Consider the following 27,595-nt stretch of genomic DNA (forward strand, 5'->3'; position numbering starts at 1 on the left):
AGCTAACCTCTCTCTCTGCCGCCTCTTTATATTCAAGTTTAGTGTATGTCTTAACTGGTAGCGTAGAATCTTACATGGCAAGAACAGTCTTGTTCTAACATGTGAATCTCCTGTTCTAGGCAAGCAAGATGGCATCTCAAGGTTTTCAGTATTTCTGATTATTTGCAAGTGCTGTGGATCACCACCTCAAACACCTTTAGCCACGCTGTCTACAAGACTTTAAGGAAGAATTCTGGCTGCGGCAATTTCTTCCTTGACAGCTGTAACCTTGGGCAATAGCAACCACGAAAAAGCTCTGTGCTGTACGTTCAGAAGAGCCAGACCATGATCTGACAGGGTTCTGGGCAGGTGTTTGCCAGCACTGTCCAGGAATTGATAACTCTTTTCATCAACCACAACTCTATTCACAATGTGTTGTGCATGCCAGGAATACATGTGCCTTCTGTAGCATGGGGAAACCTAAAAAACCCTGTCAACTAGGCTGCTTTCTTATATTAAGGTGTGCTACTGCGCTGCAAGTTAATGGATGGGGTAGTCAGGATATATTAGACCTGTCTAGGTCAAGGTCTGGGATTACATTGAAGTATCATTTTCATATTATCGATTGGGGGTTCTAGGGTGGTAAATTTAGCCCACAGCTCCTGGAGGCATTATCTATGTTGGGGCCATAGAGGCACACTAAGGCGACCATGAAGCCCTGCAAGGTTGTGTGTAGTATAATATAAAAGTCACGTTAGTCATGTATGCTCTGCAGTAGCTTAAAAGGAAACTTCTAGTAGATCAGAATGGAAGAGGTAATGTACGATGCTGTGTATGTAGAACATGACCATGTTGTACTTAACCTGCCTCTGATGAAATCTGTGAGGTGGTCTCTTTCAAAAGGACAATTTCAATGTTCTTATTTGTGAGGTCTTTCGTAGTTTATTAAGACTACTAATGTTTCAGGTCAGGTCTCCATCATTACATGTTATCGATTATATGACAACAATCTGCAGGTAAGTAATCTGGGGGAGTTTAATCAGGTGGTGGGGGTATCCCAGGCATCCCAACATGCTGCAGTTGTGTAAAGTTAGCACAAGCAACATTAAAGCATATTATGTAAACATTAATTGTTCTGTACCTACCACTCTCCACTCGCAAACTCTGGCTCCCAGGACCTGCCAGAGACTGTGAATATCAAACTCACCCACCAACAAAACACACGTCTCGACATTTCAATAAAGTGGCCACTATGACCTTAACCTTTGGCAAAACATAGAAACAGGGAAGGCACTAGGTCTATAGGAAAACCATGCATTGGGAGGTGCCACTGCCCTCTAGAAGGTGAAGTAAGAGTAGAAGTATTGAACCAGAGAATATTCTCTTGGGTGGCCACTGAGCACCATCAAAGTTCGAGAGGGTGGCTGAAAGGACCAGGTTGTATAGCACCCAAAAGCACTTTGGTGAGCCAATGTCCTGATAGAGTCCATGTGATTGGGATCTTGATACCAGATTCCTGAATTTCTGTTGGTCACCAGTTGTCTGCCTGAAAAAGAATGTTATTTGTACTTGGTAGAGCCCTATCTTGCTCTCACTGTGTCCTACACCGAGCAAGGTCTAAGATCATAGCACCATATGGGATACAGTGGTATGGAATGTCATGGTCCGTGCAGTTACAGTTTGCGCCAAGGTATCAGAATCTACTACTCCACATTGCTGAGGTTGTCTGGGGTGGGGGGTCTCCTCCCCCTTGTCTAAGATACCACGAAGAGGCATGGAAGGACTCCCAGCAGAACCTGGCTGCTTACATTAGATCATAAAAAATCTGTGGCCTATAGCTCATAGTTATGCAGAGTTTGGCCACATATGACAACACGTATTGTATGCTATGTAGCTTTTAGTAGGTCTCTCTTGAGAGGGATGAGTTCCCTCCTAGCAGCCTTCTCTTCAAGAGTAAAATCCCAATAATTTGACAGTTTATTTCCCTCATAAGTGAGGCTATGGCATTGTCTACACAGATGTAGTACAGTGTCTTTGCCTTTGAAGTTTAGAAGTCGATCTATGAAGGAGCAGAAAGGCACTCCTGGTGGGGAACATGGGCCTAGTGATGTGTGTGTTAGCTCAGCTAAGAACATGGAAGTAAAGCAGATGTTCCAAAATCACTCCAAAAAGTTTTTTCACCTAATCATCCATTCTGTCCACGGCTGTTTATTCAGGAACACTAAGGATTTGCAGGTTGTTCCAGCATGAGTGGGCCTCCAGATGTTCATTCTTAGTCTTGAACACTTCTAGGATGTGTAGCAGCTACTTTCCTCACACCGGTGTGTTATCTTCTGCATCCAATACCGTATGTTCCACGTGATCGATCTTGTAATGTTTGTCTATGCGCTGCGCTGGGCCTGACTGGGACTGCGTCGCCTCTCCAATTTCCCTATGCTATCAGCTAATGCTACGCCGATTGTATGTCACCCTTCCTTCCCTCCTCTCCAACCATCTGGCATGTCCAAGCACGCCGCCCGCCTGGCACTGGCAACACTGGCGGATCAATATCCTGGTAATACTTTCTATTCTCTTCCCGCTTCCTCTGGTCCTCTGGACACTTTGCTCTTATCAGTTGTGGGCGATCTGCATGGAGTTACATCCCACGTTCCCCCAGCCTCCTCAGTCGATGCCCACTCTCAAATTCATTTATTCCTCCCCCACCGACCCGGAAGCTGGTGACCAAACTATATGCGCTAACCCTGTCGACTGCCTCCATTTCTACTGATCGCGCCCGAGTGGCGTGGGGTGAGGATCTTGGTGAGGACATTTCCCTAGCCGACTGGCTCTATTGCTGCAAACAGACAAAAAAAGTATCTCCCAATTACCGCCTCCGTCTTATACACTTTAAATATTTACATTGGGTTTATCGCACCCCCGCTCAGCTACATAAACTGGGACTCATCCCTGACGACTGGTGCCTGCGCTGCTCTGCCCCTGCCGCAGATTTCGCTCATTTGGCTTGGTTGTGCCCTAGGGTGTCTGATTTCTAGCGGGAGGTTTGTGCAGCTATCTCTGAGATTACCTCTACGCCAGTTCGGCCTGACCCACCGCTGTGTCTGCTGGGCTTTGTTAAATTCTGTCCGGATGCCTCTCGCCGACTGGTCGCAATGTTGCTCGTTCTTGCGCGGCGTAGGGTGGCCATTTGTTGGGGGCACAGACCGGCACCTAAGTTTGCCCAATGGCTTCAAGATGCCTCTAGATATCAGACCCTACTATCGGAATTCTGGGACCTTATGCCTGCTAGATCTCGTCCCCTTGACATATGGGGCCCCCTGGTGAAGTACCTTCATACCCGTTCATACCCTTGCGCTCCCCGCAGGCACTCCGCCCGCCGGTGCTGGTCAGTAGCCACTTCCTTCCTTGTCCCCAACGCTCTCGAGCCGGACCTGCTCCCTCCTCTAAGGTGCTGACGTTATACTATTCAGTCATGTATGGCTTAATGATGCGTTCGCTGTATTGTACTAGATAAGGCCTTTGCCTGATCGGTCTACTTCTATTTGAGATGTGCTTTGTAAATGATCCACCATGTATAATGCTCCGATTTAATGCAACATTGTAATCTGGTAGTGCAGAATTTTGTAATAAAGTTTTTTGAAAAATCAAAAAGAAAAAAATGTTTGTCTATGCGTTCCTTCATCCGTCAAGCCTGTTCGAGTGTCAGTCTTGGAGTCGAACGTGACCAGACTCTGTTTCATGTTGACCAGCATGGCCTAAAAATCTCGCTCCTGTGGGACCTCAGAACCCGAATGGCACAGGTCATCGTCTGGGCAGTCGTCTTGTCCATGAGTCGGGACTCGGATGAAATCTTTTGTGGTTGCTGTCACATTTCCCAATGGTCACTCCAATATGGGTACAGCAGCTCAGCAAGCATATAAGAGTAGTTAGTGCAGTTTAATGCACTCTCTGCCTACTGTAGTTAACTGCCAGCGGAAACAACCCAACTTCACTGACAGACAAGTCCCGCCAGAATTCCTAAGCTATAGCAAGGAATTACACTGAGCCCATCATTGTGAAGGTCGTGCCTCACCCAACCACATCAGTGTTTTGTTTAGTTATTCATGCATACCCAAAGAGATGCACAAGAAATACAAAAAATGAAGTTTCATTATTTTTTGAAGCATTGTGACTTTTGTGTAAAATAAGTGCGCTGCATTAATCAATAGAAGGAAACAGAATAATGTTATTAGCATAACGAGAATGGTTAAAAGGACAAACAGCTCAACAATTTTGCTATTACAGAGAAGATATGCTTGCATATAAGTACTGTAATATATTGTACTCCTAACTAGCGTTACCTAACCTTGTGTATCTAGGGTGAGTGAATCTGCCAAATCCCAGTAGGTTAATCTAAGGATTAGTTACTTTCCTGTAATCCTAGTTCTTTTCCAGGGGTATCCGCATCAAAGTCATAAGCACTAGAATATTCCCGCCCATGCGCAGGACCCCAGAAACACAATCATATATGTGACCTACATAAATGCATCTATATATATATATATATATATATATTCACTGAAAAAACCATAGGTTTCACACATGTTATAGTTAGCGGAAATTTTACTGATAAAAAACCAATGAAATTGCCCCGTTATAGTTAGTGCTGGCAACTATAACTCACGCGACCGCAATCCTCTGCTGATGCTAATACTGTATTTAGACACTTATTTGCCCATGTCTTCTTCCATACATTTTTAGCTATACATATATTACAAATATTTTTTTTTATAAAGACACATATGTCATCAGCAGAAGATTGCGGTCGCGTGAGTTATAGTTGCCAGCACTAACTATAACGGGGCAATTTCATTGGTTTTTTATCAGTAAAATTTCCGCTAACTATAACATGTGTGAAACCTATGGTTTTTTCAGTGAATTTGCAAGGTTTTTTAAATGCTAATTCCTAACTATAACGTGTGTGAAACCTATGGTTTTTTCAGTGAATTTGTACGGTTTTTTAAATGCTAAGTTACTTTACGCCATTCGAGGCGTGCGCGCCCACTTAACGCAGTGCGTTCCGTGCACGGTTTTTATCAACTTTAATAAGCACTGTACATTTGGTGGCCTTCGGCCACCAAAAGCACAGGGGGTGGGGTCAATGTGGATAGTGTTTTTTTTATTTCGATTTTATAATTTCATGTTGCCAAAATATAGTTTTTTTACTGATGTAATAAGCCCTGTACATTTGGTGGCCTACGGCCACCAAAAGCACAGGGGGTGGGGTAAGTGTGGATAGTGTTTTTTTTATTTCTATTTTTTACCGTACGCTTACGGTAAGCGTACGGTAAGCGTACTCGGCGAAATTGCCGAAAAAAAAATAAAACCGTTTTTGCTCTTGGGGGATGTTTGGGGACTCCCTCAACATGACTATGTGGGAGGGAGTTGTCAAAACAGCCCCGTAACATGTTTTTGGGCATCATGTTTGATAAATAACACTCAGTGCGAGAGACAAAATGGCAGACGCCGCTTCCTGGTTTCGGCCGATTCGAATGTTTACTAAGATCTAAGAGCCAATCAGAATCGCGCTCGCGCACGCCACCGTACGCGTACGGTAAGCGTACGGTAAGCGTACCGTAAGCGGGCTCAGATATATATATTGATTTAAAGGCTATTTTCTCAGAATCTACTGAACAGATTTACACCAAACCTACAAAAGGCACTTCCTTGACCTACGGACTACCTCTCTGCCAAATTTCTAGTAATTCTGTTCAGCCGTTCGGGCTGTAGCTCGTTCTAAAGGTCCTATGGAAAAATGCATGGGAAAAACGCGTTTTGGGACCCCCCTTTTATCTCAGCCCCCGCTTGACGAATCCCCCCGAGACTTTCAGGGTAGGAGCGTAGCGCCCCACCTATTTTGAGAAATTCGCGAGGATTCATCGACCGGCGCCAAAGTTATTCAAAATAGAATGTTGCGGATTTCCTATGGAAAAGGGGTCCTAACTATAACTACCTACTGGCGACCGCCAGTAGGTAATATATATATATATATATAGATATATATATATATATATATTTTTCAAAGAATGTCCAAGCTTTAAGGACGCACTCCCACAGCAGTCAGTTCAGCTAGAACTTTATTAAGAAGGAACCGGCATTTCTGCTCCGATGTCATTCTTGAACCAACGCGTTTCGGAGTCCTTACTCCTTCATCATGGGTATCGATTGAAATGTTCACAGGAAAGTTCCAGCCACACCTTTTAAATACGATGATTTCACTTCCTTCCCAGCTGCTCACAGGTGAGTATGCTTTCCAACAGTATGCTGGGAAATGTGGTGCCTGGAATAATTTTTCCCTCGGTGGGTCCTGTTTGATCTCAAATTATTTTCATACTTTCACAGCCCTCCAGTGGGCCTCAGGGCAGCAAATGCGCGATGAATTTCAAAATGCTGTGGGAGTGCGTCCTTAAAGCTTGGACATTCTTTGAACAATGTAACGCACGGCAAGTCCAGCCGTGGAGGATCGCACCGCCCGAAAAATGCAAGGGACCAGAGGGATTTGAATTATGCAAATCCTGAGATGGCACAGCAGTTTTTTGAAATTCATTGCGCATTTGCTGCCCTGAGGCCCACTGGAGGGCTGTGAAAGTATGAAAATAATTTGAGATCAAACAGGACCCACCGAGGGAAAAATTATTCCAGGCACCACATTTCCCAGCATACTGTTGGAAAGCATACTCACCTGTGAGCAGCTGGGAAGGAAGTGAAATCATCGTATTTAAAAGGTGTGGCTGGAACTTTCCTGTGAACATTTCAATCGATACCCATGATGAAGGAGTAAGGACTCCGAAACGCGTTGGTTCAAGAATGACATCGGAGCAGAAATGCCGGTTCCTTCTTAATAAAGTTCTAGCTGAACTGACTGCTGTGGGAGTGCGTCCTTAAAGCTTGGACATTCTTTGAACAATGTAACGCACGGCAAGTCCAGCTGTGGAGGATCGCACCGCCCGAAAAATGCAAGGGACCAGAGGAATTTGAATTATACAAATCCTGAGATGGCACAGCAGTTTTTTTTAATTCATCGCGCATTTGCTGCCCTGAGGCCCACTGGAGGGCTGTGAAAGTATGAAAATAATTTGAGATCAAACAGGACCCACCGAGGGAAAAATTATTCCAGGCACCACATTTCCCAGCATACTGTTGGAAAGCATACTCACCTGTGAGCAGCTGGGAAGGAAGTGAAATCATCGTATTTAAAAGGTGTGGCTGGAACTTTCCTGTGAACATTTCAATCGATACCCATGATGAAGGAGTAAGGACTCCGAAACGCGTTGGTTCAAGAATGACATCGGAGCAGAAATGCCGGTTCCTTCTTAATAAAGTTCTAGCTGAACTGACTGCTGTGGGAGTGCGTCCTTAAAGCTTGGAAATTCTTTGAACAATGTAACGCGCGGCAAGTCCAGCCGTGGAGGATCGCACCGCCCGAAAAATGCAAGGGACCAGAGGGATTTGAATTATGCAAATCCTGAGATGGCACAGCAGTTTTTTTAAATTCATTGCGCATTTGCTGCCCTGAGGCCCACTGGAGGGCTGTGAAAGTATGAAAATAATTTGAGATCAAACAGGACCCACCGAGGGAAAAATTATTCCAGGCACCACATTTCCCAGCATACTGTTGGAAAGCATACTCACCTGTGAGCAGCTGGGAAGGAAGTGAAATCATCGTATTTAAAAGGTGTGGCTGGAACCTTCCTGTGAACATTTCAATCGATACCCATGATGAAGGAGTAAGGACTCCGAAACGCGTTGGTTCAAGAATGACATCGGAGCAGAAATGCCGGTTCCTTCTTAATAAAGTTCTAGCTGAACTGACTGCTGTGGGAGTGCGTCCTTAAAGCTTGGACATTCTTTGAACAATGTAACGCACGGCAAGTCCAGCTGTGGAGGATCGCACCGCCCGAAAAATGCAAGGGACCAGAGGAATTTGAATTATGCAAATCCTGAGATGGCACAGCAGTTTTTTGAAATTCATCGCGCATTTGCTGCCCTGAGGCCCACTGGAGGGCTGTGAAAGTATGAAAATAATTTGAGATCAAACAGGACCCACCGAGGGAAAAATTATTCCAGGCACCACATTTCCCAGCATACTGTTGGAAAGCATACTCACCTGTGAGCAGCTGGGAAGGAAGTGAAATCATCGTATTTAAAAGGTGTGGCTGGAACTTTACTGTGAACATTTCAATCGATACCCATGATGAAGGAGTAAGGACTCCGAAACGTGTTGGTTCAAGAATGACATCGGAGCAGAAATGCCGGTTCCTTCTTAATAAAGTTCTAGCTGAACTGACTGCTGTGGGAGTGCGTCCTTAAAGCTTGGACATTCTTTGAACAATGTAACGCACGGCAAGTCCAGCCGTGGAGGATCGCACCGCCCGAAAAATGCAAGGGACCAGAGGGATTTGAAATATGCAAATCCTGAGATGGCACAGCAGTTTTTTGAAATTCATCGCGCATTTGCTGCCCTGAGGCCCACTGGAGGGCTGTGAAAGTATGAAAATAATTTGAGATCAAACAGGACCCACCGAGGGAAAAATTATTCCAGGCACCACAATTCCCAGCATACTGTTGGAAAGCATACTCACCTGTGAGCAGCTGGGAAGGAAGTGAAATCATCCTATTTAAAAGATGTGGCTGGAACTTTCCTGTGAACATTTCAATCGATACCCATGATGAAGGAGTAAGGACTCCGAAACGCGTTGGTTCAAGAATGACATCGGAGCAGAAATGCCGGTTCCTTCTTAATAAAGTTCTAGCTGAACAAACTGCTGTGGGAGTGCGTCCTTAAAGCTTGGACATTCTTTGAACAATGTAACGCACGGCAAGCCCAGCCGTGGAGGATCGCACCGCCCGAAAAATGCAAGGGACCAGAGGGATTTGAATTATGCAAATCCTGAGATGGCACAGCAGTTTTTTGAAATTCATCGCGCATTTGCTGCCCTGAGGCCCACTGGAGGGCTGTGAAAGTATGAAAATAATTTGAGATCAAACAGGACCCACCGAGGGAAAAATTATTCCAGGCACCACATTTCCCAGCATACTGTTGGAAAGCATACTCACCTGTGAGCAGCTGGGAAGGAAGTGAAATCATCGTATTTAAAAGGTGTGGCTGGAACTTTCCTGTGAACATTTCAATCGATACCCATGATGAAGGAGTAAGGACTCCGAAACGCGTTGGTTCAAGAATGACATCGGAGCAGAAATGCCGGTTCCTTCTTAATAAAGTTCTAGCTGAACTGACTGCTGTGGGAGTGCGTCCTTAAAGCTTGGACATTCTTTGAACAATGTAACGCACGGCAAGTCCAGCCGTGGAGGATCGCACCGCCCGAAAAATGCAAGGGACCAGAGGGATTTGAATTATGCAAATCCTGAGATGGCACAGCAGTTTTTTTAAATTCATCGCGCATTTGCTGCCCTGAGGCCCACTGGAGGGCTGTGAAAGTATGAAAATAATTTGAGATCAAACAGGACCCACCGAGGGAAAAATTATTCCAGGCACCACATTTCCCAGCATACTGTTGGAAAGCATACTCACCTGTGAGCAGCTGGGAAGGAAGTGAAATCATCGTATTTAAAAGGTGTGGCTGGAACTTTCCTGTGAACATTTCAATCGATACCCATGATGAAGGAGTAAGGACTCCGAAACGCGTTGGTTCAAGAATGACCTCGGAGCAGAAATGCCGGTTCCTTCTTAATAAAGTTCTAGCTGAACTGACTGCTGTGGGAGTGCGTCCTTAAAGCTTGGACATTCTTTGAACAATGTAACGCACGGCAAGTCCAGCCGTGGAGGATCGCACCGCCCGAAAAATGCAAGGGACCAGAGGGATTTGAATTATGCAAATGCTGAGATGGCACAGCAGTTTTTTGAAATTCATTGCGCATTTGCTGCCCTGAGGCCCACTGGAGGGCTGTGAAAGTATGAAAATAATTTGAGATCAAACAGGACCCACCGAGGGAAAAATTATTCCAGGCACCACATTTACCAGCATACTGTTGGAAAGCATACTCACCTGTGAGCAGCTGGGAAGGAAGTGAAATCATCGTATTTAAAAGGTGTGGCTGGAACTTTCCTGTGAACATTTCAATCGATACCCATGATGAAGGAGTAAGGACTCCGAAACGCGTTGGTTCAAGAATGACATCGGAGCAGAAATGCCGGTTCCTTCTTAATAAAGTTCTAGCTGAACTGACTGCTGTGGGAGTGCGTCCTTAAAGCTTGGACATTCTTTGAACAATGTAACGCACGGCAAGTCCAGCCGTGGAGGATCGCACCGCCCGTAAAATGCAAGGGACCAGAGGGATTTGAATTTTGCAAATCCTGAGATGGCACAGCAATTTTTTGAAATTCATCGCGCATTTGCTGCCCTGAGGCCCACTGGAGGGCTGTGAAAGTATGAAAATAATTTGAGATCAAACAGGACCCACCGAGGGAAAAATTATTCCAGGCACCACATTTCCCAGCATACTGTTGGAAAGCATACTCACCTGTGAGCAGCTGGGAAGGAAGTGAAATCATCGTATTTAAAAGGTGTGGCTGGAACTTTCCTGTGAACATTTCAATCGATACCCATGATGAAGGAGTAAGGACTCCGAAACGCGTTGGTTCAAGAATGACATCGGAGCAGAAATGCCGGTTCCTTCTTAATAAAGTTCTAGCTGAACTGACTGCTGTGGGAGTGCGTCCTTAAAGCTTGGACATTCTTTGAACAATGTAACGCACGGCAAGTCCAGCCGTGGAGGATCGCACCGCCCGAAAAATGCAAGGGACCAGAGGGATTTGAATTATGCAAATCCTGAGATGGCACAGCAGTTTTTTGAAATTCATCGCGCATTTGCTGCCCTGAGGCCCACTGGAGGGCTGTGAAAGTATGAAAATAATTTGAGATCAAACAGGACCCACCGAGGGAAAAATTATTCCAGGCACCACATTTCCCAGCATACTGTTGGAAAACATACTCACCTGTGAGCAGCTGGGAAGGAAGTGAAATCATCGTATTTAAAAGATGTGGCTGGAACTTTCCTGTGAACATTTCAATCGATACCCATGATGAAGGAGTAAGGACTCCGAAACGCGTTGGTTCAAGAATGACATCGGAGCAGAAATGCCGGTTCCTTCTTAATAAAGTTCTAGCTGAACTGACTGCTGTGGGAGTGCGTCCTTAAAGCTTGGACATTCTTTGAACTATATATATATATATATATATATATATATATATATATATATATATATATATATATATATATATATATATATATATATATATATATATATACACACACACACACACACACATATATACATATATATATACATATAAATAATAAAAAAAGCAAATGCAGCCTTTCACAACCAGAGCTGAATAATGCTGTAAGGACTCCCCTGTATATTATAAATAATATATCTAATATAAACAATATATTATAAAAACAGGGAAGAAAACAACAGCAAAGCGTGTTTGAAAACTGTTTTAATGCTTAGCATTTAGCCCAAAACCTCAGATAGGACTGAAAGCATTGACAACTCACAGGCTGCATTGCAGAAAACTACAGCCTAGAAAGGCTAGAAAGCTAACTCATAGCAACACAGAAAAAACTGGCACTGTGCCTTTAAGGCAGCCATGACCCCAAGCTTCCCATCATGCCTCAGTGGTGACAGTAAGGTCAGTTGTTCTTTGCGGTGACACAAAGCCATGACACAAAGAGTTGACAATTCTTTAAGAATAAGGATCCTTTGCCCGGGGAGGCGGGAGGGTTGCTTATGACTTTGATGAGGATACCCCTGGAAGAGAACTAGGATTACAGGTAAGTAACTAATCCTTCTCTTTCAGGGGATCTTCATCAATAGTCATAAGCACTAGAATAGAATAGCGAGCCTCACCTCATCCACTGCGGGCAAAGGAAAATAATAATTAACAATCAAGCTCAGACAACTAAACTTGAAAACTCAGACATTTCTCTTATCTGAACAGATTTCTCAAGGAGGCCTGACCTACTTGAGTATCCGCCCTGGAGTCGGATTCAAGACAATAATGCCTTGTGAAAGTATGCACAGATCTCCAGGTTGCTGCCTTGCAAATTTCTGCCATCGGAACGTCATGCAAGAAAGCTATTGTAGCTGCTTTACCCCTAGTGGAGTGTGCTTTAGGTGACAACAATAGGGGTTTGTTTGCCAGCTGGTAGGCCAATTTTATACAGGACACTATCCATCTGGAAATGGACCTTTTGGTAGCTGAAAAACCTGTCCTCATGGAACCATAACTTAAAAACAATTGTTCCGATTTTCTTATGACCTTCGTTCCCTCTAGATAGAATTTAAGCACTCTCTTAAGGTCTAAGGAATGGAGTAACCTTTCCGCAGGAGTTGCGGGATTGGGAAAAAAGGAAGGCAAGGAAATTGATTAACATGAAAATCAGATACAACTTTCGGTAGAACAGCAGGGTGAGTCCTTAATACTATTCTGTTGTGGTGAAAGATAGTATATGGCTCTTTGGAAGACAGCGCTTGGATTTCGCTTACTCTACACGCTGATGTAATCGCGACTAAGAAAGCGGTCTTCCATGTCAAATGCTGCAGCGTGGCTTTATGGATGGGCTCAAAAGGAGAACCCATCAATCTAGAGAGGACCAGATTCAACTCCCAAGGAGGAGAAGGAGGTCGAACAGAGGGATACACTTTCTTCAACCCCTGTAGGAAATCCTTGACCACCTGTAGTTGAAAAAAGGAAGGCTTGTTTGGAGACTTTCTGTAGGCCGTAATGGCCGGTAAATGTACTCGGATCGATGAATACTTTAACCCTGATTTAGTCAAGTACAGGAGGTAAGGAAGAATAACCTCCTCCTGCCCTGTGGTAGGATTAAAATGATTACGAGTGCACCACAAGTAGAACCGTTTCCACTTAAAAGAGTACGAAGTCCTTGTGGAAGGTCTTTTTGACTCCTTTAGTATATGCATACAGTCCTGTGGTAAGTTCAGATGTCCATATTGCAGGACCTCAGGTGCCATGCTGCCAAGTTCAGTGAGGGAAGGTTGGGATGTAGAATCTTCCCGTCCATCTTGGTCAGTAGGTCCAATCTGCAAGGAAGCCTCCTGTCCTTGTTTTCTGCATTATATCCCTAAATTCTTGTGTAATTGGTACTATGCCTGCTGGTTATAATATTCCCCAATTGATTTTCGCCACACAAACCCCTCTAGTTTTTCCCAACTCTGAAAAACACTATATAAACATCCCACTGGGTCCAGTCTGGATCTAGGGAGGCATGTTCCTCTCTACCTAACACTAGGAAAACCTTGCCGGATTCCCCTGCTCTCTAAGTTATAGCGTCAAATCTTATAAAGTAGCAGGGTTTGGATGACCTCTGCTGGCAGCATAGTGGCTCTATGCAATCTGAAGTTGTCATTCGTCGAGAGATGCTCCTGACATGTTCAGAGAATCATTCACCATTATTTTATCTATGAGAGCTTATTTTTGTTACGCTATGGTGTCTGCCTCAAAAGAGTGACACTTAGTGTCCTTCAAATGTGACTGTGCCTTTCTCTTGGGCAGCATTCATTACATGTTACTTCAATTTAAAGTTCTCAACACAGGTGAAGATGTCTGGCTTTGATCTCCGTTCTAAATTACTCTTGTTCTGTCCAGTCTGATTTTTATTCCTTCGCCATTGGGGAACATGTTTCGAAGAGTCTTGCCATTTAGTCTCTTATGTTCGGGCCTTCTACTTTGGGAGGCACACCTCAGAATCTTAAATTAAGCCTTGATCGATTCTACAAAAACTATCAACGGGCCTGCAAGTCAATGATTTGGTCTTTTATCCCAAAAAGCATCAGGAGCAGCATTTTGATTTTTTCTACCCTCGTGCTGCCTGAGTCTTCCAGTGAAGCACAGCATGCACGCCCTACCAATCACCATCTTGGCTCCTCCCTCTTTCTGCATCACTTTAAAGCTCATATGCTGCCCCTGAAGAACTCAGAAGGAGCCCGATTCAGGAGCAAATTATTCTTCTGGTCAATCTGAAGTGATGAGAATCATTCAGATTTGGAATGACTCTCACCCCAATTGGTCTGCAGAAACAAACTGATATTTTAGCCCCATTTTCATGATGATCATCGGAGCAAGAGGTTTAAAATCTCCTCGGTCCTGGTTTTATAAAGGGGTTGAATTAGATTACTAAAAGAGTATACTTACCTGAGGGAGAACATTTCCAACATTCTAGCTGCAGTTCTTTAAAACGAAGTCAATAGGCATTGGTCTATTGCAATTTTTTAATGCAGAGGCAAGAGCGACGTGCAATCACTTTTATAGGTGTATGTTGCAAAGATACTCTTGGTAATACTATATGGTGTTGAATCTGATCTCTGAAAACTATATCTTGCCATTAGAATTTCTAGCTTGATTGAAATAATACATCTTGAGAGGGAAACAGCCTTTACAACAAGGTTTTTACCTCATTGTGCCTTTACCACACATTTTTTAGCACGCATATTTTTACCGCAAATATGCATTTACAACGCATGCCAATACCACGCATTTAAGGTAAGTTGGGAGGGGTGGGGTGTCTCCCCCCACAAATACATTGTTTTTAAATATAAAAACAATGTGTGGTATTGGCATGCGTTGCAAATACATATTTGCAGTAGAAACATGTGTGCTAAACAATGCGTGGCAAAGGCATGCAATGTATTTACCTGCGTTGTACCGTCGTACAACTGTATTGAGCTATGCTTTGGTGGGGAATAATTTTTCGGACTGCCTGTCAAATTATTTGCTATTACTTTTGACTGTTTTTAAATCTGTAAAAATCATTGAAAACGGGTTTTTTATGGAGAGAAATCGGGATTTAAAAAACTGAAAAAATGTATACCCATAGCTTGAAGCAGATGGATTTGAATTGTGAAGAAGTGCTATCATGTAAGAATAATAGTATACTGAAGTTTCGTTTTTAAAAAGTCTCTCAGACAAAACATATTCAGGATGATTTACAACACTGTTTACCAATAAAAAGACTGCAATTGAGCTGTATTTTTCTATGGTGCGAAGTGATGCAATTTTACTTGACGGCCAATATACATCCTGCGAAGAATATTTATGAAGTTTAAATTTGGTGAATTCAGACTGGAGAAAACGTTTGGATCAAAAGGGAGGCGACCTATTTTCATCCAGGTTGTCAATATTGTGGTGCTAAGAAACAGGATATTAATCATGTTCTATTTTTTGTCCAGTATTTTTTACATTTACAAAGAAAATTTATTTGTCCTATTATTTTAAAATACTCAATAGTAACGCACAAGGAAACACTTTACCTTTTGTTAAATCCACAGACTGTTAATGTTTGTTATCGCTTGATGAAATGTCTTGTTTTTTTTTTTTAAACTGTTATGATTCTTATCTTTTTTAAACAACTATATGTGATTACTGGCATATTGTGGTGTTATCAAAGAGGTTTTATTCTTTTTATCCGGGTCTTTAATATTTACAAAGAAAATGTATTCACTGCATCATTTTAAAGTATCTATTAGTAAAGCACGAGGAAGCACTGTCAAATTCTCTGACTGCAAATGTTTGTTAGTGCTGGATGTTATCATTAGGATCTTTGTTTGTACTGATATTTATCTTTTAACAACTATTGTAATGATGATTGGCTAATAATTGATGGTATCTATATATTTTATGTATTGTATGTGTTTTTCAAGTGCCTTCTGTGCAGGCACTTTCTTGAAATAAATAAATAAGAATGATTTCACGCTGAAAGGGGGGACATACACTGGAAGTTGCATGATTAGCTATTAATCACAAGTTCCTAATAGCTCCTTTTTTGTGAACCCTCAGGAGCAGAAAATAACACAATTCATGTCACATGTAATCCTGAAAAATAAAGCAATCCGTCATCAACATAAGAACCACAACCAACCTCCTAAATAAGAAGTCATTGGGACAGCTCTTTTTTTCCTGAATGTCAGTGCAATTATTAGTATGGCCTTACATAATCATGTTTAGAACAAAATAGCAGTCTCTGAGGTTAGGAAAGGTAACAAAAGCAGACATGAATCTACTCTTTCCTACCTGTGCATTACTATGCAAGTCAATAATTTGCTTTGTTTACTTTGATCTAACACATTACTGTGGAGCAGTTGTTGGGTAGCCTGTCGAAAAAGTCTTACAAAAAGTTCACAAGCTTTCAACATCTTAGGGAATTTTTTTTTTTCTTTAAAACACTCTATTAATATGTGTTTATGACCTAGTTTCCAATGATTTATGAAAACAGGGACAGATTTGAATTTTCAACAGGCTTGGTAAAAATATTTGTAAATTGTCTATTGATAGCTTTTTTACATATTTTTATTTAAACAATCAATTCAAGACTTACTGTTCATCTGTTATGGAATCATGACAGCTGTCGCAGACTCTCACTTCAAACTCAAACCCCATCAGCGGTATGGAAGAACGCTTGGAGCTACATTTGCCGCATACTGCTTTTCCGCACTTACGACAGTGATGCTATGAAACCAGGAGAGACCGGATGGATTAAACTACAGATACCTGTAGGACTGCACAGATCTATCTTCATGTCCATTTTTGAAGGAAAAATAAATAAATGTCAGAAATTATGCTGCACAATATGTAAACCAGCAAATTATCTCCAGATAATATTCAGTGAGAGCAAAATTCATTCAGATAAGTTGAATTTCTAAGTACTATTGTGTTGGTTGCCATTACCTGGATGGGAGTTGGGGCTCCAACGGTGGACCAGTGGGTTCGGGACATCTTGGAGTGGTCACTGGCCGAGGAGCTGCATCTCCGATGTGAGGGAAGGGACGACAAATCGCAGGCAGATATGGAGATTTGGGGGACACTTTGTGACAGATTTCTGGAGGATATGGGGGGCATGTCTGGCGATGAATCTACTGATAATGATACATCTTTGTATTATGGGGAAGTTCCAACACACACTGGGTAAAGTATATTGGTGTTCTGGTTGCACTCTCCATACTGTTAATTCTGGTACTACCATTTTGTACTGCAATAAGTCTGTATTAGTAATGTAGATTGTATTGTTATTAATGTTTCCATGCAACACATTATTGGCAATGCTAAATTGTTACCAATTCTTCATAAAACGATAAAGGTTTTAATAAAAGATACTATTGAGTTCTACTTAAAAGCTCTGTTTTCAGGCCCATATCAGATAAAAAAATTGCTCCCAAACTAACGGCATGGAAAACATAATTGACATGGAGTTGTGCATGAGATAGGCCACTACAATCTATAAACTAATGATGGATTGAAAATGGTGTTAAAATTCCAACAATATGCACAGCAAAGAGTTTACACCACTATAATATAATCACCTGCTACAGAGATATTTTAGCCAATTCAACCCCCATGATAACCCCAGAAAACAGACCTGCACTATGGGTGCATTAATCTAGCACCAACTGGAAACCATAAGGAGCCAGAGATGAATGTGGAGTGGCACCAAACCTCATACAGAAATGGCACAATAATCCCATAAAATATGAAAAGAGTAATAAAAAAGCACCACGCGTGGACAGAAACAACAATGTGAATGAAAGGTAAGCCGTACCGTTCACCTACAGTACATGTTTGCAAGGCGCAATACAATTTAGTATTGTGCCGCAGAATAAACATAACTAACATGAAAAACATTCTATTTCGGATTTATGTACTCTAAACATAACTCCAGATACAGGAGAGGAAATAAACAGTATCAGGTAAGAGTGAGGGGACAATACAGAGAACGTAAGACGCCTTGCAGATCGAGAGGTCTTATTCAACTGGTGTCAGGATAACCCTTAACCCTAAGTGCCTTGGGAAGGTACTAGAGAAAGAGAGGGTAGTCTCAAATCGCCACTCCCTGTTTAGGGGAGGAGTCTTGGAACAAAACAGAAGGGAGGGGTCAGTTTTTAGGGCTTGGGGCAATGGAGTACCTATTTGAGAGAGGTGGAAACTTCGAAAAATAAAAGAAATGTATAAAGAAGGGGGAATCAGAGTACTGAAGAGAACTGGTATGTAGCCCGAGTAGTCATATTACAGATCTCATAATGACGCACACTTCTCGTACTTCATTATTTTCCAGAAAATAACACCAAAAGCACCTTCTGCCACAGTTTCAGTCTCCTAGAATCCGCAATCTACAAGTCAAATATGCAAGCTCTAATGTGCAAATTCTCCAACGATGCTGAACTAGAAGCAGTTTAAACAACTTGTTAGTGATGGTGACTTTTTTTTCCTTTTGCACATTTATTCATGCTCTTGCAAATGTCATGCACTAATGTTTCCCAATTCACATTTGACCATATACAGAAGCCTCTTACATTCATACTTAGTTCCGTCACTCCACTCTATCATAGTTTCATTACACACAAACAGTAATCTGCCCAGTAGAGACGAAGTTTTCTCTCCATCAATAAGGATTTTGGCAAAAATCAATTCAAAAGAACAGATCCAATTGATTACAACAACCCTATAATCCAATTGGAAATTAAATTCTAAAGCGTATGTGGCCGCACAGAAAGACTACTTTGCGACGCAACACTCTTACTAATGCGGTGGTAATTGTAGCTTTGTTCATTCTTGCAACAGGACTTCACGAAGTTACTGAGTCTATTTACTGGAGAGGAGTACAACCCTAACATCTTTCTTGTTTATAAAATACATTTGTTTATTTTGTTTAAGTTTTCTATAACCCTAAACAATGTGAAATCTGCAACCGCTTTAGAGCAGAATATAACAGTGACAACACAAAGTCATTGAAAAAGAGGGGGAGAGAGCAGTGAGAAAATGAGGGTAATGGAGACAGGAGGAGGTAGAAGGGAAGGTCGAGGAGAAGGGGGTGGAGCTAACAGTGACCAAAAGGTGGGACGGAGGAAAGAAGGTAGAGAAGGAAAGAGGATAGTAGGTATGAATATTGGGAGACAGGAAGTTGGGGGGAAGGGGAAGGAGGAGAGGCAGGAAGTTAGGGAAGGAGGGGGGGCAGGGACTGAAAACAGACCATGATTGTGTGGACAAGAGGGTAGAGGGAGCTGGAAGGTAAACAAGAAGGTTAAAGTGGGAAGAGGGAGCCAGATTGGAGAGGTAGGAACTCATGCGAAGGAGGAGAGCGTAGAGGGGGAGGAGGATAGGGTGGGGAAGAAAAGGGAGCAGGGGGTCATGGAAGAGGGGAGGGAGCCAGTTAGAGGGGGGGGCAGATGAGAAAACATAAGAGGGGGAGAAGGACAACAGTGCACAGTTAAAGGAGGCCTATTAGAAGTGGAAACGGAAGCAATGAATGAATTCAAACACAAAAACATTAGGCCTGTCAAGCCAAGCATGGTCTTAAAAGGGGAGTCTTTAGAAGCTGTCAGAAAGGCAGTAGGGTATGCTTAGTCCTAAAGCCCATGAGGAGTGTGTTGCATAAAAGAGGCAGCTCCTATGAAGGCTGGTGCTGAATGTGGCAGGTTTCGAAGCTAGCAGACTGATGCCATTCAATCTTGTTTGCTTGACTACTATCTTAGAAATGTTTTAATATATTCCCACATTAATGCATTCCTCCATTGTTAAAGATGGATAAAGATTAATTGATCCGTATGATGCCAGAAGATGAAACTTTGTAAATAAAGTGTGTATAGTAACCAAAAGTCTCCAGGATACATAGAAGTAACACGCACTTGACCTAATATTGACCTAATATTCTCCTAAACCAATTAACTGCACAGGATTTTTTTTTACCAAAGTTATTCTGTTAATTTTTATGTTTTTGTAAATTAATATTATACAAATTTGCCTAGGAAAACTGTAGTCTATAATGTGCTAGGGCCCCTTCCTTTACCAAGAAAAGCAGCATACTGAAGTTTTGTTTGTCACCAGAACACTTCTGGCAAGGTTCAACGGCTCCAATTGTGGTGCAAAGTTACTGTTTATGATTGTAATCTTGTTGTAGAAAAAGTTAGACAGTCACACAGTTGTGCTGATGTTGTTGGTGGCTTCTGTGGGCGTGGTGAAGTCCATGACAACTGCAAAGATTTTCTCTGCTGCTGGTGGAGCTGGTGTTGAATCGTTCTGCTACCGACTTCCTCTTGGTTTCCAGGATTAGCTGGTGATATCTCCTCAGGGTGGCTCTGTATTACTCTTTTTCCACTTACACTTGGATTGTTCTCCATTTCCTTTCTAGTTGTTTGCAGTGTCTTTTGGTCATTTTGACTAGATGGTTTGTGTTCTTGTTTTTTCTGTGTGGCTTCATTTGCAAGGGGCCAGCCAGGGTTTAGGCACAGTTAGTGACCCATTTATTGAAGTTGTTGACATCACGTGCTAGGGGGCCTGTGTGCTCCGGTTTGTTCTTGTGGAGGGTGGAGACCCAGTCTGCTTCTGTTAGCCTGGTCAAGTGTCAGCATGCTGGGCCCATTATGGGGGCTGTTAGGTGGTGACGGATGTTGATTGTGAAACTAATTATGGCGTGGTCGTAACAGGTGACGGACCCGAGTGTGTTGACACTGGTGTTGTTGAAGGATGTTTAGACAGGGTTCTAGGATGTATCTCACAGTGTGGATGGAATTTGTAATGCACTGGTATAGCCAGTGGTTTCCGTAGCGGTCTAGGAGTGTGGCTAAGTTTGGGTCAATCCTGTCTTCTAAATGGAAACTGAGATCTCCCAGAAAGATGAATGCGTTGAAATTGAGGACTAATGGGGCCACGAAGTCCGTGCAGTTGATTGTGAAGTTGGCTTGGGGAAATGGGGTTCAGTAGACCAGGGTTTGCCTAGGGTGAAGTTGGCCGAGATTTTCAGTTTAAAGTTGAGGTGTTCGATGTAGCTGGTTTAGGCTTCTGTGGAGGCGGTGGAGCTGAAAGTGTCCTTGGAGACAATGGCGATTCCTTCTCTGGGTGTGTGTTGGTGGTCTTGCCTAACAGTCTTGCAGGCAGTAGCAATGTCCGGTGTTGATGCTAGCATGCAACAGCGACCACCATCCCTATTTGGGTTCTCTTTCATGTAAGAAGATCATCCCTCAGACCCTGTCTGATAGTGTTTGTTTGGAAGGTGTTTGAATGTGTGTGGTTAGTACACAGTGTTTTAAGTGTTATATTTTAACATTGGTTGTGTGAGTTAATGTGAAAGTAATGCAAGTTCAGCTTCCGAAGATCTTTGTGGCATATGTTGAAGGAACTTTCAGTTTTTTTTCACCCGGTTGATCAGTAGTTTGTCTTTTGCTCAGCTTGAGCGTAGTGTTTCCTATACATGCACCACAATCCACTCTGGTGTATTATGTATGATGTGTTATGTTTCATGCACATTCAAACACCATTCAAACCACAAACACTATCAGACAGGGGCTCCTTAAATCTGATGGATGACCTTCCCAGACCTCATGATCGAGTACCCATATAGAGAGGAGCAAACATGTTTAAGATACACCTAATAAAGGGTGGATACTTAAGACCATTGTTGGAATCTTGACTACATCAGAATACGACTACAGACACTATCTCTGCTCATGCCCACAGCTCGGTTTTCAAGTTTAAAGATACTATTCAAGAAGGACCAGTTACATTAAAGAACAAGTTACTTACCTTCGGTAACGATGTATCTGTAAGAAACATTAGTTAGTTAAGATTCCTCACCTTAGAATATCCCCAGGCGTAATGCTGGATACAGAAAGATTTTTGTAGCAATACCCCTTGCGCGTCAGTAGGCGTCGTCTGCGGCTCCGCGTCCGTCGTCGGCGTGTCGGAGTACTTAGACGCCGCCCTCGCGCGCTGACGTCAGTTCTTATACATAGCTTTCCGCGCCAGGGACGCTGAGCCATGCAAGAGACCGACACTGGTGCCAAAAACTCTAGGGCCCTGAAAGGGAGAACCTTAACCCTAGATGTCGGTTCGCAGAACGGGGAGGCTGGGTGGGTCGGTGAGGAATCTAACTAACTAATGTTTCTTACAGATACATCGTTACCGAAGGTAAGTAACTTGTTCATCTGAAAGAAACATGTTAGTTAGATTCCTCACCTTAGAATAGATACCCCAGCAATACCAACCCCGGAGGTGGGCCTGCGAACCAAGATCACACCAGAAAGTCCTGGAGAACAGAACGGCCAAAGTGGCCATCTCTCCGGACTTGGCTGTCCAGGCAATAGTGCTTGGCAAACGTGTGCAGTGAAGCCCACGTTGCCACCTGACAGATGTCCTGCAAGGGGACTCCCCGTCCCAGGGCAGTTGTCGCCGCTGTGGCCCGGGTGGAATGGGCTCTCAGCCCAACAGGAGGGACCTTTTTCGCCAAGGAATAGCAGAGTTTAATACACAACATGACCCATCGCGAGATGGTCCGCTTGTGCACAGCTTTACCCTTCTTAGCCCCTACATATCCAATAAAAAGTTGGTCGTCCACCCGGAACTGTTTTGTGCGGTCCAAATAAAAGGACAGTGCACGTTTTGGGTCCAGACGGTGGAGCCTCTCTTCATCTTTTGAAGGATGTGGAGGCGGAAAGAAGGTGGGCAGCGTGACAGATTGCCCGATGTGAAAGGGAGTCACGACTTTAGGAAGAAAAGAAGGACGTGTCCGGAGGACAACCTTATCCGGATGAACCGAAAGGAAGGGAGGCTTAGCTGACAGAGCCTGGAGCTCACTCACCCGCCTAGCGGAGGTGATAGCCACCAGGAAGGCAGTTTTCAGAGTCAGTAGACGAATTGGACAGTTGTGAAGGGGCTCAAAGGGAGCGCACATCAGAAAAGTGAGAACAAGGTTCAAGTCCCACTGAGGCATTACGAATGGAACAGGAGGGAACATATGAGTAATGCCATTAAGAAAACGGGAGACAACAGGGGACTTGAAAAGAGAAGGCTGATCAGGAAGCCTAAAGAAAGCAGAGATTTCAGCAAGATAACCCTTCAAGGTGCCCAGAGCAGAGCCCTGCTGGGCCAAAGAAAGAAGAAAGAGGAGAACCTCAGAAAGAGGGGCAGAAAGGGGATCCACAGCCTTTGCTGTGCACCATACCACAAATTTGTTCCACCGGCAGGCATATACCGTCTTTGTGGAGGGACGCCTGGCTGCCAGAATGACATCACAGACTTCAGGAGGCAAGTCAAATGGCATCAACTGTCGCCACTCAATCTCCACGCATGGAGGTGGAGGCTGGACAGGTTTGGGTGGAGGACCGTCCCCTGCTGCTGCAACAGAAGGTCCTCCTGAAGAGGCAGTCGTATCGGGGGATCGATGGACATACTGAGTAGCTCGGGATACCAGTACCTTCGTGCCCAATCCGGAGCCACCAAGATGAATTGGGCCCGGTCGCGCCTGATCTTTTTCAGCACTCTGGGCAGAAGTGGCATAGGCGGAAAAGCATACAACAGACCGCAACTCCACTCGCGACAAAAAGCGTCTCCGATCGAGTGCCGCCTTGGAAATTCCAACGCGCAGAACTGCTGACATTGCGCGTTCTCTTCGGTGGCGAATAGATCTAACCAAGGCTCTCCCCACTGCAGAAAGAGACCTTGCGCCACGTCCGAGTTCAGACGCCATTCGTGATCCATCATGCACCGGCGGCTGAGTTTGTCTGCTCTGGCGTTCAGAGAGCCCGCCAGATATGGAACCACCAGGGTGATACCCTGGTGTTCCAGCCATGTCCAGAGGCGCAGAGCCTCTTGACAAAGGGTCCACGACCCCACCCCGCCCTGTTTGTTGCAATACCACATGGCGGTGGTGTTGTCCGTGAACACCTGCACAACACTTCCCCGGACAGAGGGAAGGAATGCTTTTAGTGCAAGTCGGATAGCCCTCAGCTCCAAGAGGTTGATATGGAGCAGAGTCTCCGCCGGAGACCAGAGTCCTCTGATCTCTGCCTCTCCCATATGGCCCCCCCATCCCAGGAGGGACGCATCCGTCACTACGACATGCTCCTGTTGGGGAAGGGAGGGATCTGCCGCTGACCCAATCGCGATTCGTGAGCCACCACTGCAGTTGGTTCGCAGTGCCCTCCGAGATCAAGACATGGTCGGACAGGTTGCCTCGATGCTGGGCCCACTGAAACTTCAGGTCCCACTGCAGAGCCCGCATCCGCCACCTGGCGTGAGGTACCAACAGGATGCAGGAGGCCATCAGCCCCAGAAGCCGCAGCACCAACCTGACCGAAACCCAGGACAGAGACCGGAAGATGGAAATCAGGGCCTGAATGTCCCAGACCCGCTGTTCCGGCGGATAGACCCGGAACTGCGCCGAATCGAGAACCGCCCCAATGAAAAGGAGCTTTTGGGAGGGACTCAGGTGCGACTTCGGCACATTGATGGAGAACCCCAGCGAGTGCAGGAGGTCGGCCGTAGTCTGGAGGTGGGAGACGACTTGCTGGGGCGAGCCCGCCTTCACCAGCCAGTCGTCGAGCTAGGGGAAGACTGGAACCCCTGATCAGCGCAGATGAGCTGCGACCACCGCCATCACTTTCGTGAACACCCGAGGGGCACTGGTGAGGCCGAAGGGGAGCACGGTGAACTGAAAGTGCTCCTGACCCACCGTGAACCGCAGGTAACGCCGGTGGGCCGGCAGGACGGGGATGTGGAAATAAGCGTCCTGCAAGTCCAACGCTACCATCCAGTCTCCAGGGTCTAGGGCAGCCTGAACATGAGCTAAAGTGAGCATCTTGAAACGGTCCTTCCGGAGGAAGGAGTTCACGCTCCTGAGGTCCAAGATCGGGCGTAGGCCCCCTTTGCCCTTCTTGGGAACCAGAAAGTAGTGGGAATAGCAACCACGGCCTACTTCCGGACCAGGAACGCGCTCGACGGCCTCTTTGGCCAAGTGGGCCGAAACTTCCTCTCATAGAAGATGCAAATGATCCCCCGACATACGGTGGTTCAGTGGTGGCATGGCTGGAGGGGTCGTCTCGAAGGGGAGGGAGTAGCCCCTTCGGACGATTTGCAGCACCCACCTGTCCGACGTGATGGAGCGCCAGTGGAGCAGGTGATGGCGAACTCTGCCGCCCACTGGCGTTGAATGGGCCTGAAAGCTCGCACTAGGAGGGCTTTGAGGCGGATGCTGCCGGGGTGGATGTTGACTGACCGGCACGTTGACCTCCAGTACCGCCTCGGCGGAATCCACGTCCGCGACTGCGTGCAGGTTGGTTCTGTGGCCGGGCGGACGTGAGGAGGTGCCCCTTCCTTGGCCACGAAAGGCGTAAGTTTGTGGCCGCGGGGCTGAAAGACCCAAGGACTTGGCCGTGGCCCGGGAGTCCTTGAACCGAGCCAGCGCACTGTCCGCCTTCTCACCAAAAAGGCGAGTGCCATCAAAGGGCATGTCCATGAGGGAACTCTGGACATCCCCTGAAAATGACGTGGACCTCAGCCAGGCATGACGCCGAAGCGCCACCGTGGTGGAAATCGCCCAACCCAGCGAGTCCGTGGTGTCAAGTCCACACCGTATGGCGTGCCGTGCGGCATCTCGACCGTCAGCAAGTGCTTGAGCAAGTCGTGCCCGGGCCTCCACCTGGCACAAGGGCAGCACGTCCTCCACCGTATCCCACAGAGAGTGGGAATAACGGTCCAAAAGGCAAGCGGTATTTAAAGACCGCAGCCCCAAACTCAGGGACGAGAACAGTTTCTTACCAAACTGTTCCAACCTCTTGGACTCCCGATCCGGAGGAGCGGACGGGAAGGATTGGGAGGTTGAGGCCTGGATAACCAGACTCTCGGGGGTGGGGTGTTGGGAGAGGAAACTGGGGTTGCCCGGAGCAGGGCGGTGGCGCCGGGCAACGTTCCGGTCCACAGGAGGAACTGTGGAGGGCTTGGACCAAGTGCCCTGCAGAACGTCTATGAGGGCCTCATTAAACTGCAGCAGAGGCTCAGTGGAGCTTGCTGTCGGTTGAAGGACCTCTGTGAGGACGTTAGTCCTCACGGCCACAGCAGTCAACTCCAGCCCCAGGGCTTCGGCCGCCTTGCGCAGCACCACTGAAAAAGCTGCACCCTCCTCCGAGGCCACAGTCGGAGGAGAGATGAATCCAGCGTCCGGCAAAGTGTCCAGACCACTGGCATCCCCCAGTTCGTCTGCCCAGTCCTGTGCAAGTTGACCCTGGAGGGCCATAGGGTCCTCAGACCCCTCCCAGTCGCCCCTGTCATCCGATTCCTGATAAACAGGAGGAACGATCGGAGCCGGACGGTCGATGAAATGGTCATCCATCGACATCGGGTGCGGCGCCGTACCGGCGTCGGGTCCGGACAGGTGCTGAACCGGGGAACGGCGTCGGAGGTGGAACCGGTGTCAGCGCCGGAGGAGGAGGCGTCGTGAGGTCGACCAGCGCCGACCGAGATCCAGGCCCGGATCCCTCGGGGACCTGCGGCATCGGGGCCGGAGCTGTCGCCGGGGCCGGAGCCGCCGGCACGCGAGGTCGCCCATTCGAACCTGCAGGGCCCGAAGGCGCGCCTACAGGCGTCGACGGTGGAGCCAGGTCCCTCATAGCCGAGAGGAAGGCACTGACCTCCGCCAGAGTCCCGTCAGTCCCAGGGACCGGCGGGTATGGGGACGGACGCGGCTCCTGCGACTCTGACGGAGCCGCGGGGGTGGGACCACCCTGACCCTCAGCCGAGTCGCGCGACCGGCGAGGGGAGTCCGAAGAGCGATGTCGTCTCTTGGACTTCTTGGAGTGCTTCGACTTACCCGAAGACCCCGACGAGCGATGACGATGGCTGCGGTTCCGCGATCGGTCCTTGGACCTCCTCCTGGACCGGGACCGAGAGCGACGCGGAGCCGAGTGCCGAAGCTCGAGAAGCTTACGGGACCGCTCCCGACTAGCTTTCGACGTCAAGGCCTGGCAATCGAGGCACGACTCCGCATCATGGTCGGGCCCCAGGCAATGCAGGCGATGGTGATCCGTCACTGACATCAGGCGATGACAGGCGTCACAGGCCTTGAAACCAGGCATCCTAACGGCACCAGAGTCGAGTCGATAGACCAAAAGAAGTCAAAAAAGTTAGTCAAAAAATGACTAGGAGTAAGCTCTTCCCGGATCGGCGCTTACTGGCGCGGAAAAAAGAAGAACTGACGTAAGCGCGCGAGGGCGGCGTCCAAGTACTCCGACGACGTCATTCCGGCGCACGACGCCGACGACGGACGCGGAGCCGCAGACGACGCCTACCGACGCGCAAGGGGTATTGCTACAAAAATCTTTCCGGATCCAGCCTGACGCCTGGGGATATTCTAAGGTGTGGAATCTAACTAACGTGTTTCTTTCAAATATGTGTATTACTGGTTAGACATGTTCAACAGGAAAGATGACAAGTGGATTAAGCTGCCTTTTCTGACAGATGCAAGAATATTTCTGGTTCAAATGATCCTTGTTCCAAAATTTCAGGTCTTTTGTAACATTTCATTTATAACCAAGAAAGACCGTTTTGTAAAGTGTAGGACATTAATGAATTTGTGAGGGGAGAGTCCAACCAGAGAATCAAGATGAGCATGTTGACTTGAGTCAAGACTGAAGGAGGTCTAATGGCACAAGATTTAGAAATAGTAATACCTATGTTACTATACCGTAAGCCCTCAACATGGATTGTTTATACCCTCACATATTACATCACTCATGACCTGTTCAGTAACAGTATTGATAACCTCAATGATGACATCT

At 45.8% G+C, this 27,595-nt stretch overlaps 1 protein-coding gene across 1 annotated transcript in view; it reads right to left on the reverse strand.

Annotated features, from left to right (window-relative positions):
* Positions 1-27,595, reverse strand: part of WDFY2 (WD repeat and FYVE domain containing 2) — a 514,044-nt gene that overhangs the window by 67,573 nt on the left and 418,876 nt on the right. Inside the window, exon 10 of the mRNA XM_085621796.1 lies at positions 16,375-16,505. Coding sequence (XP_085477922.1) covers positions 16,375-16,505 — 131 coding nt within the window. The remainder of the gene's footprint in view (positions 1-16,374; positions 16,506-27,595) is intronic.

Source organism: Triturus cristatus, chromosome 8 (assembly GCF_964204655.1).
Source record: "Triturus cristatus chromosome 8, aTriCri1.1, whole genome shotgun sequence".
Lineage (NCBI taxonomy): Eukaryota > Metazoa > Chordata > Amphibia > Caudata > Salamandridae > Triturus > Triturus cristatus.